Here is a 16,101-nt window from a genome sequence, read left to right on the forward strand (position 1 = left end):
ACTAATGATGAAAAATCTGAAAGAGAAATTAAGGAAACACTGCCATTTACCATTGCAACAAAAAGAATAAAATACCTAGGAATAAACCTACCTAGGGAGATAAAAGACCTGTATGCAGAAAACTATAAGACACTGATGAAAGAAATCAAAGATGATGCCAACAGATGGAGAGATATACCATGTTCTTGGATTGGAAGAATCAATATTGTGAAAATGACTATACTACCCAAAGCAATCTACAGATTCAATGCAATCCCTATCAAATTACCAATGGCATTTTTTACAGAACTAGAACAAAAAATCTTAAAATTTGTATGGAGACACAAAAGACCCTGAATAACCAAAGCAGTCTTGAGGGAAAGAAACTGAACTGGAGGAATCAGATTCCCTGACTTCAGACTATACTACAAAGCTACAGTAATCAAGACAATATGATACTGGCACAAAAACAGAAACACAGATCAATGGAACAAGATAGAAAGCCCAGAGATAAACCCACGCACCTATGGTCAGCTAGTCTATAACAAAGGAGGCAAGGATATACAATGTAGAGAAGACAGTCTCTTCAATAAGTGGTGCTGGGAAAACTGGACAGCTACATGCAAAAGAATGAAATTAGAATACTCCCTAACACCATACACAAAAATAAACTCAAAATGGTTTAGAGACCTAAATGTAAGGCCAGACATGGTAAATCTCTTAGAGGAAAACATAGGAAGAACACTCTTTCACATAAATCACAGCAAGATGTTTTGTGATCCACCTCCTAGAAGTAATGGAAATAAAAATAAACAAATGGGACCTAATGAAACTTCAAAGTTTTTGCACAGCAAAGGAAACCATAAACAAGATGAAAAGACAACCCTCAGAATGGGAGAAAATATTTGCAAATGAATCAACAAACAAAGGATTAATCTCCAAAATATATAAACAGCTCATGCAGCTCAATATTACAAAAACAAACAACCCAATCCAAAAATGGGCTGAAGCCCTAAGTAGACATTTCTCCAAAGAAGACATACAGATGGCCAAGAAACACATGAAAAGCTGCTCAACATCACTAATGATTAGAGAAGTGCAAATCAAAACTGCAATGAGGCATCACCTCACACCAGTTAGAATGGGCATCATCAGAAAATCTACAAACAACAAATGCTGGAGAGGGTGTGGAGAAAAGTGAACCCTCTTGCACTGTTGGTGGGAATATACATTGATACAGCCACTATGGAGGACAGTAAGGAGGTTCCTTAATAAACTAAAAATAGAATTACCATGTGGTCCAGCAATTCCACTACTGGGCATATACCCAGAGAAAACTGTAATTCAAAAAGACACATGCACCCCAATGTTCATTGCAGCATTATTTACAATAGCCAGGTCATGGAAGCAACCTAAATGCCCATCAACAGATGAATGGATAAAGAAGATGTGGTACCTATATACAATGGAATATTACTCAGCCATAAAAAGGAATGAAATTGGGTAATTTGTTGAGACATGGATGGATCTAGAGACTGTCATACAGACTGAAGTAAGTCAGAAAGAGAAAAACAAATAGCGTATATTAACACATATATGTGGAACCGAGAAAAATGGTACAGATGAACCGGTTTGCAGGGCAAAAGTTGAGACACAGGTATAGAGAACAAACATATGGACACGAAGGGGGGAAAGCAGCAGGGGGCGGTGGTAGTGGTAGTGTGATGAATTTGACAATTGGGATTGACATGTACACACTGATGTGTATAAAATTGATGACTAATAAGAACCTGCTGTATAAAAAAAAATAAAATTCAAAAAAAAGATTATGACTCACTGAAGGCGCAGATGATTAGCATATTTTAGCAATAAAGTATTTTTAAAATTAAGGTATGTAAGGTTTTTTTAGGCATAATGCTATTGCATACTCAATAGACTATGTAACTTTAATATGCACTGGGAAACCCAAAAAATTCATGTGACTTGCTTTACTGTGGTGGTCTGGAATGGAACCTGCAATATCTCTGAAGTATGTCTGTATATGTTTTAGATTTTTTTGGTTGTGGTAAAATTCACATAACATAACATTAACCATTTAAAAGTGTGAGCTAGCTGGCTGATTATATTGGGTGCCACCAAGTACTATCAGGTAAATGTAAAAATGCTGCTCAGCTGTCAGTAGTGACGTGGAAGAAACACACAAAACTCACACACACCTCATCTGCTTTGTTACTTCTGTTTACCCTTGTGCAGTGCAATTAAATCAATATATCACACTTGTAAGCATGTGTACCTTTCTTCGTGAAAGCATTTAAAGCATCTTCAACACGAGTGTATGTCCTGGTTATAAGAATCCAAGGATTCAGGGAAGGAGGAAAGCCTTAAGCTTGTGTATGAGATGCTCATGAAGAGATGAGATTCATGGGACACGCTGAGAGCAAAGGGAGTAAAGGAACCCACATTGAGCTTCATTGGAGACCACATTGAGGAACCCAAAGAAAGGAGAATGGAAGGCATGGGGCCCATCATTTGCTTTAAAGGGGATTAGAAGCATGTGCCATGGATTGAAGAAAAGGCTATAATGCTGAGAGCAGCAGAGTAACACTTCTGTGGCATTTAGTCTTATTTGGAACCACACAAACATCTTTTCTGTTGTTGTTATGAAAAGAGGACCCTGGCAAGACAACAAAAGCTGGATTTCTATTTTAAGCCAGCACAGAAGGAGTAAGAAGACAATGAGTCAGTCATCCACCTCTGTTGTTGTGACACTTCATCCTAAGAATGTCCTTCCTTCTGTCCTGTTAACTCAAAGGCCTGGGGCTACATCATACTCAAACTCATCACAAAACTTCATGTGTTTAGTTTTTAAAAATTGAGACATAGTGCTATTTATACTGTAGCATTACTTCAAGAATTGAAGATGCTTAAAATGGTGGAAATGTTCAGTTTCTTATTAATTTTTAAAAGTGTATTATTTTATAACATTGCACAGTTTTGAATGTTCTGTTCTGAACCTATTTCCCCCCCAGTTCTGTTATTTTCATGGGGTTAAAATTCCATATGAAGTGACATTTTTAGGAATACCCTTCATGTTATGGGAGAAATAATAGTATTTAGAGAACTGTTTTTTTTTTTTTTTTTTTTTTTTTTGCGGTACGCGGGCCTCTCACTGTTGTGGCCTCTCCCGTTGCGGAGCACAGGCTCCGGACGCACAGGCTCAGCGGCCATGGCTCACGGGCCCAGTTGCTCCGCGGCATGTGGGATCTTCCCGGACCAGGGCACGAACCCGTGTCTCCTGCATCGGCAGGCGGATTCTCAACCACTGCGCCACCAGGGAAGCCCATTATTTTATAACATTGCACAGTTTTGAATGTTCTGTTCTGAACCTATTTCCCCCCCAGTTCTGTTATTTTCATGGGGTTAAAATTCCATATGAAGTGACATTTTTAGGAATACCCTTCATGTTACGGGAGAAATAATAGTATTTAGAGAACTGTTGATGTATCTGCTACTCAACAATTGTTAACTTTGTAGAGAGCAAAGGAAAGACCAATGACAGGGCCTGACTTCCTCAACTGATTTCTGGTCTTCTGTGCTTTCCATGCGTAGTAAAACCCCAAGGAGTCTGAGTAATAATATTCCTTAGGTTTTTGGTAGTTTTTGATTGTGAACTCATGTGGAGTTTGCAATTACCTATGGGAATCTTATGAGGACTGAGCTAAGGGATCAACCTGCCAGAGTTTCCTTTTGCAGATTCCTAAACACTTCCAAACTGTGATCCCTTTCTCTTAGTTTGTAATTTACAGAACCCCAAGTAATAAACATTTGAACTCTAAAACCGAGATGTTGTGGTTCTGAATTCTTAGGGAGACTCAGTTCTGACTTCCAAACTTTTATGGACCTATGTAAGGCTCTGAAACCAAATGTCTAGGCTATAGAGATTGGAAAATCACCACTGCTTTAGGGTCAGCTAACCGTGTGACTTGCAGAACCTTTCTTATTTTGTCCCTGGAAATGTCTATTTTCTTGTGAGCCTGGCTATGCATTTAAAACAACTTTTATTACATTTTTTTCCAGGAAATTTTTTGTTTTTATTTTGCTAGGAAGTCCAATGTATTACCAGCCAGGAGTAATTGATTTTTCACAAATGATTACCTCTTGCATACTCAGAGGAGTAACTCAAATAAATGTTGTATTTAGAGCCTTTAATTTAAAACATCGCATATCCTGGGACTTCTGGGCTGATATCTTAATTCCAACTCCTTTGCTACCTCCCTGGCCTCTAGGCTCTGTGTGAGGAGAAGCCATCAGAAGAAAGCTGTGTATAGAAGAAATGTCAATGAGATCTGAAAAGCCACCTAACAAAAGGCTTTAATCTCATGGATGGAAGGGGATGCTTGCTCTCATGCTTTTACAATTTAGACTTCCATTCTGATTCCCCAACCTTATAATAAATATCCTTTTAATTAAAATCAAGACATCAAGGGAAACTAGGCAATGCAATGTGGAAAATGTCCAGGAAGAATGAAATACTAGCTGATGACAGATAAATGAATCTTACTATACAAACAGTATAAATGTAATAGAAACCTCACAGTTGATTAGAGCTGGCCAAGTACTGCTTGAATCTAGTAATTTTACACTGTAAAAGTTTAGTAAAGTCTAGTGCCAAGGGTGTTGATCTAGAATGTAGTACAAGAAATTTTCAAAGAAATGAGCTCAACTTTTTTGTTTTTTACATTTGGAACTGAAATTCCAAATAATTTTTGGCCTCTCATCTTATCTCCCTTAAGACTGGAATTATTTAAAAGGCCAAATTCATACATAACTCAAGAGAGAGTAGTGGCAAGAATTTTAACATTAGTTGATAAGGCCTAAATGATGTACATAATAATTTCAAAGAGCAGCTATGCATGTTCTTCACTAGATGATGCGCCAGTCACTGCGAAACACTGAGACAGTTAAAAAAAAATTCATGATTCAGATTCCCTGAGGCTTAGAGGAGCATCTGGTCTGTCTGGGTTATGGGCAAGGCGATTCCAACCACTGGCAGTGCCTGTGGGATCTGAGCAGGACACACAAGGAACAAGGGTGTGGGATGATGTTCGCAGTGTGTTTGAGCTTGTTGGCATTGACACAGCCTTCGAGGAGGGCAGTAAAGAGGTCACACCTAGGGACCCAGGAATCTGGCTTTCAGCCAATTCAGCATTCTCTGGGCTTATGTTTCCCAAACGGTCTTTGGCAGAATGTTAGTGTCCTTCCAGACATCATGTTGTCAATAGGTGTTTGGGAAGGACTAGTGCCCTTCTAGATGTCAGTATGTTAATGGGTAGGGCTCAAGGGAGGGTTCCAGGGTCAAAAGAAGTTTAGTGGACAACCTCTGGAAATGCTGCCCCTGATACTTGCATCATATTTTGATGTGTAACCAGGTTTGAGGACCACGGGCCAGAAAATGTTAAAGGAGAGTAGAGTCACTTATAGGAGTTAAGAATATAAGGAAGCTACCTTAGCGCCAACATGGTTCCAATTTTCTAATTTTTCACGTGAGGAAATGAAGGTTAAAAGATTTGCCTTTGATGGAGGCAGATCTCGTATTGGAACCCCATTGTCTTTAATGACAGCTCGCCTCTTTCCAGCTCACCTAGGGGCATGAGGATGGTGGTGGGTGGGTTTCCAGGCAAGTTGCAGGGCCAGCCCAGCAGGGATGAGGGAAGCCACGAGGGCAAGGTGGAGAAGAGAACAGACTGGCGTGTGGTGCAGAGCTCTGAGGTGAGGGCAGGCCATGGCAGGGCTCTGCATGCTAGTGGGAAGCGACCTTGTCAGCTGCAGAGAAAGGTGTGTCCAGATGGGAATGGGTGGAGGCTGGAAAGGGATCCAGAAAGCATGATGAGTCTAGGCCCATGATGTCTGGCTAAGGAGCTGCTGGTACTTGTCAGGTTTCTACTAAATAAGCTTCAGTGAATCCCTTTGGTGATGTTAGGTTTGGTTGTCTGGCCCTGAAAATTAAATGCTATGCTTAAAGGTGTGGAGGGCATTATTTGAAGAATTTATTTTTATTTCAATTTAAGGCATGTCAAGTTCCTGATGAGTTTCTGTCCCTTGCAATTTGTCATTCATTGAACTACCCTGGAAATTCAATATAGTGAATTAAACATGATCCTTTACCTAATTCTTTAAAAACTGTTCATAAGATACCTACAAGGCCTTTAAAAACAAACCAAAACAAAAGGGAACTGCATTTTGTTTCTCTAGGGAGAAATTCTCAAAGCATGCACATGATACTCTCCCGACAAACGGAATAAAAATATTTGCCATTATTTGAACAGAAATATAATGATTTGATTTCACCTTAATAGTGTAGTTTAATTAGCTGGGCTGCAGAAGAATTCCAACTCTACAGCAGGATCTCTTTTTATTTTTTCTCTAGTTGTGGTAAAAAACACATAACCTAATCTAACCATTTTTTAAGTGTACAGTTCAGTAATGTTAAGTATATTCACCTTGTTATGCAACGAATCTTCAGAAACTTTTTCATCTAGCAAAATATGGCAAGATCTTTTGACTTGGGGTTCCTGATATACAATTAACCTCGTAATAAAATGGGCATATTTCTAGGATTTTATTTAAGAAGCTAATAAAAGTGTCTTTTGTTATGTAATATTTGATACATATAAAACAATGTGCATAACATACATATAATTTATGAAACCTGATAATAATAATACAAACACCCATGAAACTACCATGCCCTACAGTTCCACTGGTTTGTGGGTTCCTTTTATATCCATTCCCCTTCCCCCCCTTTAGTTTAGTTTGGAAAACATACGAATTACATACTAGGCACTGTACTCCTTTGTGGGATGCTTTTCTGTGACAAGTTTCTCTGTCCCCTGGAGGAGTTCATTGTATAGTGACAGGAACATATATGTGAATGAACACTTGTGACAGAATGAGAAAATTCATTAATAGATGTGTGAAAAAAAGTGCTATGAAAACCAAGGGAGGTTGGCGCTAATTCTCCCCAGGTGGGAAAAAGGAAAGCTACTGAGATGGAGTGATCAGTGAACTGGGCTTTGAAAAAAGAAGAATTGTTGACAGAGTAGATAAAGAAGATGAAAATATTTCAGCTAGTGGAAACAATATAAGCAAAGAGATCATTAGTAGCTATGAGGTATGTTCAAGGAACCCCAAAGAACAGAGTGTGCCTGGAGATGGCCCTCCTTCCATTTAGCTCCTCAATGAGTAACAGTCTTGAGCCAAGCATGGTTATGCTCTGGGGAACTACAGCCCTGGCTTCCAATAGCATATGTCTACAGGGGAAGATTGACAAGCAAACAATCAGTTACAACACCACGGTCAGTGCCATGAAGGAGTCCGTACAGGGTGCCAAGGGGGTCCAGGCACAGGGAGGAGTAGGTAGGAGGTGAGGTGGAGAAGTGGGGTGTGGTCAGGTTGAGAAGGGTCTACATAGGCCATGTCAAGGAATTTGAAGTCTACTTTAGAGATTTTGAACAGTCCAGAGGATTTGGGGCATGGGAGTGAGTGGGACCATGACCTGATTATTTTTCTTTTTTTAAGGAAAAAAAACCTAGTGACAGTGAGAAAGGCTTAAAGAGCAGTTAGAAAGTATTGCAGTAGTTCAGGTGGGAGATGCAGAACCTCAGACGAAGGCAATGACATTCATTCATCCATTCATTCCACAACTACTTATTAAGCAACTACTGAGTGCCAGGTATTATGCTTATGCTGGGGTAGAGGGTGTAGATGGATGTATCAGATGAGATGGGGTGTGAGAGAAGAGGATGCTCTACAGACAACTGTGAAGTGAGAGAAGACAAGGAGAGACAGAGGAGACCTTGGCAATAACTCTTCAGTCTAGAGTTCGGGCAGCTCAGAGGATGGTGACATATCTATCAATGAAGAACAGTCCTGGGGAAAACGTGATGAATTTAGCTGGGACACGATGGGGAGAGATGCCTACATTTGAGATACCCATTGGGTACCGATACTATGGGCCTAGTCTTCTGAAGCCGAGGCCAGCAATGGGTGGACACATTAAGTAGCCATCAGCATATCCATTGTAGCTGAAGTCATGAGCATTAGTGATATTGTCCAAGGACAATGTGTAGAGAAGGCTGAAGACAATCCTGGAGAACAAGAGGTTAGTGGCAGTAGAAGGAGACGGGGGAAAACTGAAGACAGATTTAGAAGAGTCGGCAGCAGCCAGCAGAGGAGAGAGTTGAAAGAAGAGAGTACCCATTGCTGAAAGAGCTAAAGTAGAAGGAGAAATGAGCAGAGATCCCTGGCTGGGGAGTTCAGGCTTGCAAGGTATGGACTAGAGCAACGATGCTTATGGAGGCCAGGGTGCAGTGGGCCGAAGAGTGAATGGAAGGAATCGTGGACAGTCTGCTCTGCAGAGAAGTTGGCAGATGAAAGGGAGGGAGAAGGAAGAGGGTGGCTTGAAGGAGGAATAAGGTATGAGACATTTTTAAAGGTTGAAAGAGGCCAGTAGGCAGCAGGGAGGAAGACAGCGGAGAGGAAAGGATGAAGATACCACAGGCAGAGGTGAATGAGAGAGAACAAAATGAAGGACATGAGTAGCAAGAGAGGCAGATGGCCAGGCTGCATCCGGGGAGGGGAGGGATGTTGGAGCAGGATGCATGAAAGTGCTACTTGAAGTGGAAGGTTTCTCACAGGACAGCTTCCACCTCTCACAGAGACAGACGAGTAGGTTATCTGTTGAGAGTGAAAGAGCCAGAGATAGGACAGTCATCTCCGGGAGAATGGGAACAGTCTGGGAGAGACACCATGGGGGTGGAATCTGGGGCTCCATAAGGATGAGGTGAGAGTTTGCTAAGCAATGAGAAGGCCTCGTAAATGTGCAGTGGCCCCAACAGCATGCTTGGGCAATTCTCTTCTGAAGGGATCATCATCTTGGGAGCAGAAGAGGAGAAGGCTATCAATTGCTCTGTCTCGGTATAAGGATGGGGCAGGGCAAGCGGGCTGGGCGTTAGGTAATCGAGGGTGTTCATGAGAGCATCAACATGGGGTCCGTAGGTTAAGACACCAGGCAGGCATTTATCCTATCCCCCAGGTTTTTGATTGGAGGAGCCAGTCCCCATTGCTAATCAGAATCTATCAGTGTCTGGTGACCTGCTGAAATTTAGGCAGAATGTGATGGCCTTTGCCTGTGTACATAAAGCTACCATCCTAGTTAGACTGCAGGCTTTCAGGGTGCTGCCTCTTGGCTAGGATGATGGTAGACTCTCAGGGTTACCTGCATTTTCTAGATCTGTATTAGATAATATTTACCTCTAATACCACTGATTCACTGTGGACTTTTTTCCTCCATGTGTTCATACGTTTACTCATCCAGTACATTTCAACTCTTTTTTCCCATGATCCTCTTCTCATGCAGATTTCCTAGTCTTCCTTTTTTTAAAGTTCAATTTAGAGATTTCAATAATATTGGACCAAACTTATGAGTGGATGGAGTGGTCATAGCATGACTTAAAGCGTTCTGGCAATGCCCCTTGTGGAACTGAGGCAGGGTTTTATTTATTCATTTATTTTTTTGTAAAATATGGGCCCCTGAATTCCCTTTTTGAAAATGCAAATAAGCACAGGGTACATAGGCCAATGACTCTCTCTCTTCCAACGTGAATGTTTTTTTGTGCCAGTGAATAAAGGTAGGAATCTTAGAAGGCAAAGATTTACCTGGGGATATTGAGGGCCACGTTGGGAAACACTGAAAAGTTTCGGTCCAAGAACTGGCCAATTCTCTCTCCATCATTCATTACTGATAGATTATTCTCTGCTATGCGGGCAATAAGTTAACCCAGGTTCCATCTAGGTGGGAGATAAGAGCCAGCTGGGAATGGGGTCCTTTCAGAAAGGCAAAATGCAATGGGTAGCACCAGTCATTCTCAGCCTTCAGATTTCTTCTTCCAGGACCAGCAGGAAGCAAGAGGATGCTGAGGGCTGCAGAAGGCTGGCCTGGTAGTGTCTATTATGCCTGATCTGGCCATACTGGTCGTTACATGTTAAAATGCTCTTTCTGATTAGTAAATAGTGACCTGAGTGCCTACCCTTGTATGCCTGCCACCCTCCGGGACTTCATGGAGCATCCTCCATCCCACCCCATATCCAGCCACTAAAGGGTTAATGTTTGGCTCAATTGGGATGGAGGCCTTGCAAATTGTTAAAGATTTTGAATATTATTCCCGGAAAGAACTGTGCAGAAGCAGGAGGAAGGCAAACCTCGTGGGTTCCTCATGTTACAGATCCTTTCTGCTCTCTGGCTATTTCCCATCATGGAGATATGGCTTTGGTACCAGGTCATGGGGCATTTCCCACACTCAAGACAGGGCAGGGAGCATGACAGAGGAAGGTTTCAGGACCATCATTTACAAGGATGCCCTGTGCTAGTCCCAGACTGTGGTGAGGGCATGCTGTCACGCGGGGGAGAGAAACTTTCTGCATACTGCATGCTGGGGTGAGGGGAGATGATGTTTGCCCTCCTTCCTGTATACTCCCTTTAGGAAACATGTGAATTTACCCTGTCCTCCTCAGAACATCATCACTCATAAAGGAAGCCAGCGATCAACGAGTAATTTGGGGGGCACACTAAGCATCAGAGCCCCAGACAGCTTTCAGAAATATGTGGAAGGGCAGTTTTTAAAGACTCCATGGACAGGAAAATCAATCTCTAAGATCTTCCCTTGTAAAGAAATTCCTCGGGACTTACAAAATCAGGCCACATTAAGACATTTTTGCCGTCTTCCAAAGCAACACAGGCTTAACCAGATAGATTCACTGAAAAATATTCTGAATATTACATAGCAATCTGACCTTGTATGATCCTGCTTCCAATAATGAAAGGCATTAAATAAGAGCCATTTTCCTGGAAATTAACATCAGGATAAGATATCACTTCATGCCTGTTAAGATTGCTATCATCAAGAAGACAAGAGATAACAAGTATTAGTGGGACTCCTTGTACACTGTTCATGGGAATGTAAATTGGTGCAGCCACTATGGAAAACAGTATGGAGGCTCCTCAAAAAATTAGAAATAGAGCTACCATATGACCCAGCAATTCCAATTTTGGGTATATATCTGAAGGAAACAAAATCACTACCCTGAAGAGATACAGGCACCCTCATGTTCAATGCAACATTATTTACAATAGCCAAGACATGTAACCAACTTAAGTGTACACCGAAGGACGAATGGGTAAAGAAGATGTGGTGTACATATACGATAGAATAGTATTCAGCCATAGAAAGAAGGAAATCCTTCCGTTTGCAACAGCATGGATGGACCTTGAGGGCATTATGCTAAGTGAAATAAGTCAGGCAGAGAAAGACAAATACTGTATGATTTCATTTACATGTGGAATCTAAAAGAACCAAATTCACAGAAACAGATCAGATTTGTGGTTGCCAGAGGTGGGGGCTCGGGTATAGGGTTGGGGGTGGAGGAATTGAGTGAAGGTAGTCAAAATGTACAACTTCCAGTTACAAGATAAAGCTTGGAGTATATAATGTACCACATGATGACTACAGTTTAGAATACTGTATTGTACATTTGACAGTTGCTAAGAAAGTAATCTTAAAAGTTCTTATCACAAGGAAAAATGTGTAACTATGTGGGGTGATGGATGTTAACTTATTACGGTAAACTTTTTGCAGTATATACATGTACCAAATCATTAAGCTGTATACCATAAACTTATAAAATGCTGTCAATTCTATTTCCATAAAACTGGAAAAAAGAGACATTTCTCACTAATATAAATTGAATGCCATATAGTACAGTTATATATTCCTATTGTAGTAAATATTTTAAAATATTAATAATAGTAATTATTATTAGTAATAATACAAGGAACGATCTTAAGCAGATATATAGATATTCCTATATAGATAATCCTTTAATTTTCACCATCTACCTATGAGGTTAGAGCTCTCATTGTCCTCGTCATATAAATGAGGAACCTGGGGCAGAGAGAGGTTAAGTAACTTGCCCAAGATCACACAACCAGTAAATGGTGGAGTACTGCTTGGCTGTTGTATTGTTCCTAGCTGTCCCCACCCAGAGGTAACTGTTTTTAATAATCAAAGGGACTAAGTGAACAAAAGGTGATGCCTGCTACAACAGAAGCCCCAGTGTTCACCTCAGGCTGCCACCACCAACACCCTCAGCCACCCTCTTCTTTAAGAGCCCTCTGAAAGTTTCCTTCCCCCAAGAATTCCAGACTTGAAGATATGTTTCCTTTTGAATCACCATAGAAAGCAGTCTGGCTGCCTCGGTTTTTTTTTTTTAACCTTAAAAATAAAATGGTTATGCAGCCTTAAGTATTTAAACCTTTAACTCTGGGGGCTGCTGTGCTTAAGACTGCTTAAAATCTTGGTGAAATCACTCCAGCCTGGATTACACTAATTGACCTGAGACTTGCACCTGTCCCTCCCACCAGGGTCCCTCCCACGCACACATTCTTGTCTGCTACAAGTCATCTTTTCCCTTCAAAAACAGAGGCTTCTGTTGGTGCAAAAGCCTCTTTCTTTCCAGAATCCTTGCCACATGGATCCACATCCTGATTGAGTTTTGCATTCAGCCATTTATCATCTCTTTAAAGTGTTTCTTGAAACCATTTCCCCCTTTTGTTCAAGTCTAGTGTTCTATGAGGCTTCGGTTTCTATCCTACACACAGATTTGAGTTGCCTTGCACTGTATGCTAAATGCTGGATTTCCAGAGATAAAGTGAAGACAAGCTCTAGCCTGGAGATGCTCGCCATCTATTTTCCTCTGCTGGGCCTGCCATGGAAGAACTGAGATGCAGGGAATGGAAGAAGCTGTGGTAGTGGAGCAGTGCTGACTTCAAACGTACCTGGCTTTACAGTACATGCTCTGATTGTGCATGAAGTCAGGACATGCTAGAACTAGACTTGCAAGAGCTAATGTTGTTTTTTTTTTTTTTTCATTTGGATATTACTTTGTTTGGTCTTTTCCTGGTCTGGGGGCCAGGGAATAGAAACTGATAGACAAGCACATATCATTTGGGCATGGCAGGTGATGGAGGGTTATTCCAGGCCCTGCGCTATTTGGGGAGATACTGGCCAGAGCTATGTGGTGGCTCCAGGTGACGATGATGGGGAGGAGGTCCTTATTGATCTTGTGCTGGGCACATATAGGTGTGTCCTAAAAATGGTAGCTAAAAATAAAATAAAGGTAGGTGCCACTCTTTATTGTGAAAAATAAAGAAGCCTGAGGTGCTTTCTCAGATGGGCTGACTAGTTGCTAAGACCAACGTGGCTTTGGAAGAATATAAGCTGGTGCAACATGTGCACACATGCACACGTGCCACACACACACATGCATGTGTATTTATTACATGTTAAGTAACACTCATCATTTACAGTATTCTGCTGATTCTTCCTGGGCACTGCACCCAGAGCAGGCCCTCCAGCTACTCCACCCAAAATGGTGTGTCCATTGGCAAACCCTAACGCATACTGTCTCCTAATGACTCATGATTTTACTGATCATGTTAGTTTTTGCCAATTTTGCAAAAATTGTACAAAAGACGCTAGACTTATTGTCAATTATTTACACAGTTTCTTGTTGCCCTCTACCTACTCATGGTCCTGTTAACCTGTGTCATCCTCTGCTTTGAGCAGCCTGAGGTCTGAGGCCGGGGGAGAAGCTTGGGGCACTTACCACGGTGCAGCAGAGGGGCCAGAACCACCAGAGGAGAGCCAGGGCCAGAAGCAGGAACAGGATCAGCAGGGCGATTGCCAGTATGGAGCCATCGGACTGCGGGGCCGAGAGAGAGGGCGGTCAGCAGTGTGGGCAACCAGCATGTGAGCTTGGGGGGCAAGGCAATACCTGTGGTCTCCTCCTCCCCGCACTCCCATCCCCGATATGCAGATTTAAGGTGCAGAGAAGAGCACAGTTTGCCAAGTAAATGGTTGGAACTCTGCCCAACATTCTGGGCAACACACTCTATGTAGTCAATTCTCATGAGAAGTGGATTTCTCTCTTCAGGGAGGCCCCGTTCTTCTCTTTGAACAACATCCTGAAGGACCAATCCTGCAGGAGACATAGCAGATGGCTGCCTCTGCAGCTGGGCACTGAGATGGCCTATCACTACCCATCTGCCTCCGGACCATCACCCTGTGCCTGGTGACAGCCTCCCCCTCCCTGGATCTGCTGTTCCCGCCACTCCTTGGGCTGGACTTGGGACAATTCTCAGAACTCAGCCTGCTCCCCTGAGCCTGCTTCTCATAGGTGCGTGTAAGAGATTCCCGAGGCAAAGTCTAGAGCCCACTGATGGGATGTGATAAAAGGTAGAGGGAGTCCAGGGAGTAGAGGGTGAGGCAGCTTCTGCTGACCATGGGAGGGGAGGGGTGTGGTGACTGAGTCAATGCTGCTCTCGGGTCCAGGGAGGCAGGCACCCAAGACAAATCATGCCCACGTCCAAATATGCCTAGGCCAGTCCCCAAAACAGACAGTTGCCGTGGCCTGACATGATTATTAACTTTCATCAACAGAGATCCCACTCCCTCGGTGTCAGTATTCTGGGGCTGCTGGTTCAAGGGAGCAGGTTTAAGTCCCCTCCACCACCCCTTCTTCCCAGCTACCGGGAGTGCAAGTGGGTACAACCTTTGGAGCTGGGGGTGAGGGGCAAGTTGTCACAGGTATTAATTGTCATAGGTACCCCTTCTGAATAAAGCTGGCAATTCCATTTTTAGCTCCCCCCCCCCAAATCAGATGTTTGCACAGATGATGATGATAAAGGAAAGCAACCTAAATGTTTAACAATTAAGGACTAGTTAATAATACATTGTAGAACCATCAGTTACTCTGTAGACATTATGTTTACACATAATATTTAAATGACGTGAGAGAACAGCCCTGATATAAAGAGTGGACTTATGTTTGCCAAGAGTGAGAGAGAGACTGAGGGATATTTACTCAAATATTAATGGTGATTTTGCTGGTAGTGGATTTATGGTAATTAAAAAAAAAATCTGTCTTTGCTTTTCTTTTTCTTTTTTTAACATTGCACAGTGAGAAAATAAACTATTGAAGTTGTATGTCAAAAATCTGCTCTTGGGGCTCCTCCCTATGGTATCAGGACTCACGTGGCCCTGAGGTTCTCACCCAGAATCAGTGGACCTATGGGGTACACAGATGGGCTTAAGTGGATGGAAGGTGTGATCCCCCTGAAACAACACTCATGATCTTCAGAGCATGTGTCTTCAGGGGAGACTGTTCACAGCATGATCAGACTTTCAAAGCTGCCCTCTCCCCAACCATTTACAGAGGGGGAGGTTGGATGGCCTGTCTGAGGCTACACAGCAGGTTAATGGCAGAGCTGGGCCGTGCCTCACCCCTACTCTGAGTGCTCAGTGGGGGCTTCTGGAAGCTGTTTAAAGGCAGCTTTTACTCCCTGGCATGTCTTTGACCCAAAAGCCAGGGAACCAAACACTCGGCTCCCACCAAGCCAAGGCTTGGGAATGCCAGATTGTCCCCGAGGGAGCTGCACCTCACAAGTGCAGGTGCAGGGCTGGGCATTGGGTGGGGAGAGGGCACAGCAGCCCGAGGATGCTCCTGGACCCACAATGTTTATGCATGAGCTACGGCAGAGTGATGCTCTCCTTGAAGATACAAAGAAATCCCATGTGTTCTCCAAACTTACTGTTAGTCAAGGACAGCCCTCTTGATCTTTCAGTCTCTACATTCCATGCCCATAAAATGGAGATACTGCACCTCACCTGCCTCATTGCATTGATGTGAGGAGAAAATGAGCTGTAAGATGTGAGCAGACATGGCCCGACAAGTGGGATGGAAGCTATCATGTCAGACGCTGAGCTGTAACTCATCCTCCCTTTGTTTCCTCATGGCCAGCAAACACGGTGGCCATTTCAGATCATAAATCTGTTTGCAGTCGGAATAATAAGTGGTTTGGTTACTGCAAGGCTTGTAAGACAGTGGTCTTTCAGTATTAAGTTATAATTTAGTAAAGACTACAGACTGCATTTATTCCCATTATATGCAATCTCCCCTCTCCTTGATTTAATTTTCACTCTAGAGAGAGGAACTGAAGCAGAAAGG

General features: G+C 42.6%; 1 protein-coding gene across 1 annotated transcript in view; it reads right to left on the reverse strand.

Moving 5' to 3' along the window:
* ANTXR1 (ANTXR cell adhesion molecule 1) overlaps positions 1-16,101 on the reverse strand; it is a 246,853-nt gene that overhangs the window by 88,409 nt on the left and 142,343 nt on the right. The window contains exon 13 of the mRNA XM_059079800.2: positions 13,702-13,797. Coding sequence (XP_058935783.1) covers positions 13,702-13,797 — 96 coding nt within the window. The remainder of the gene's footprint in view (positions 1-13,701; positions 13,798-16,101) is intronic.

Source organism: Kogia breviceps, chromosome 11 (assembly GCF_026419965.1).
Source record: "Kogia breviceps isolate mKogBre1 chromosome 11, mKogBre1 haplotype 1, whole genome shotgun sequence".
Lineage (NCBI taxonomy): Eukaryota > Metazoa > Chordata > Mammalia > Artiodactyla > Physeteridae > Kogia > Kogia breviceps.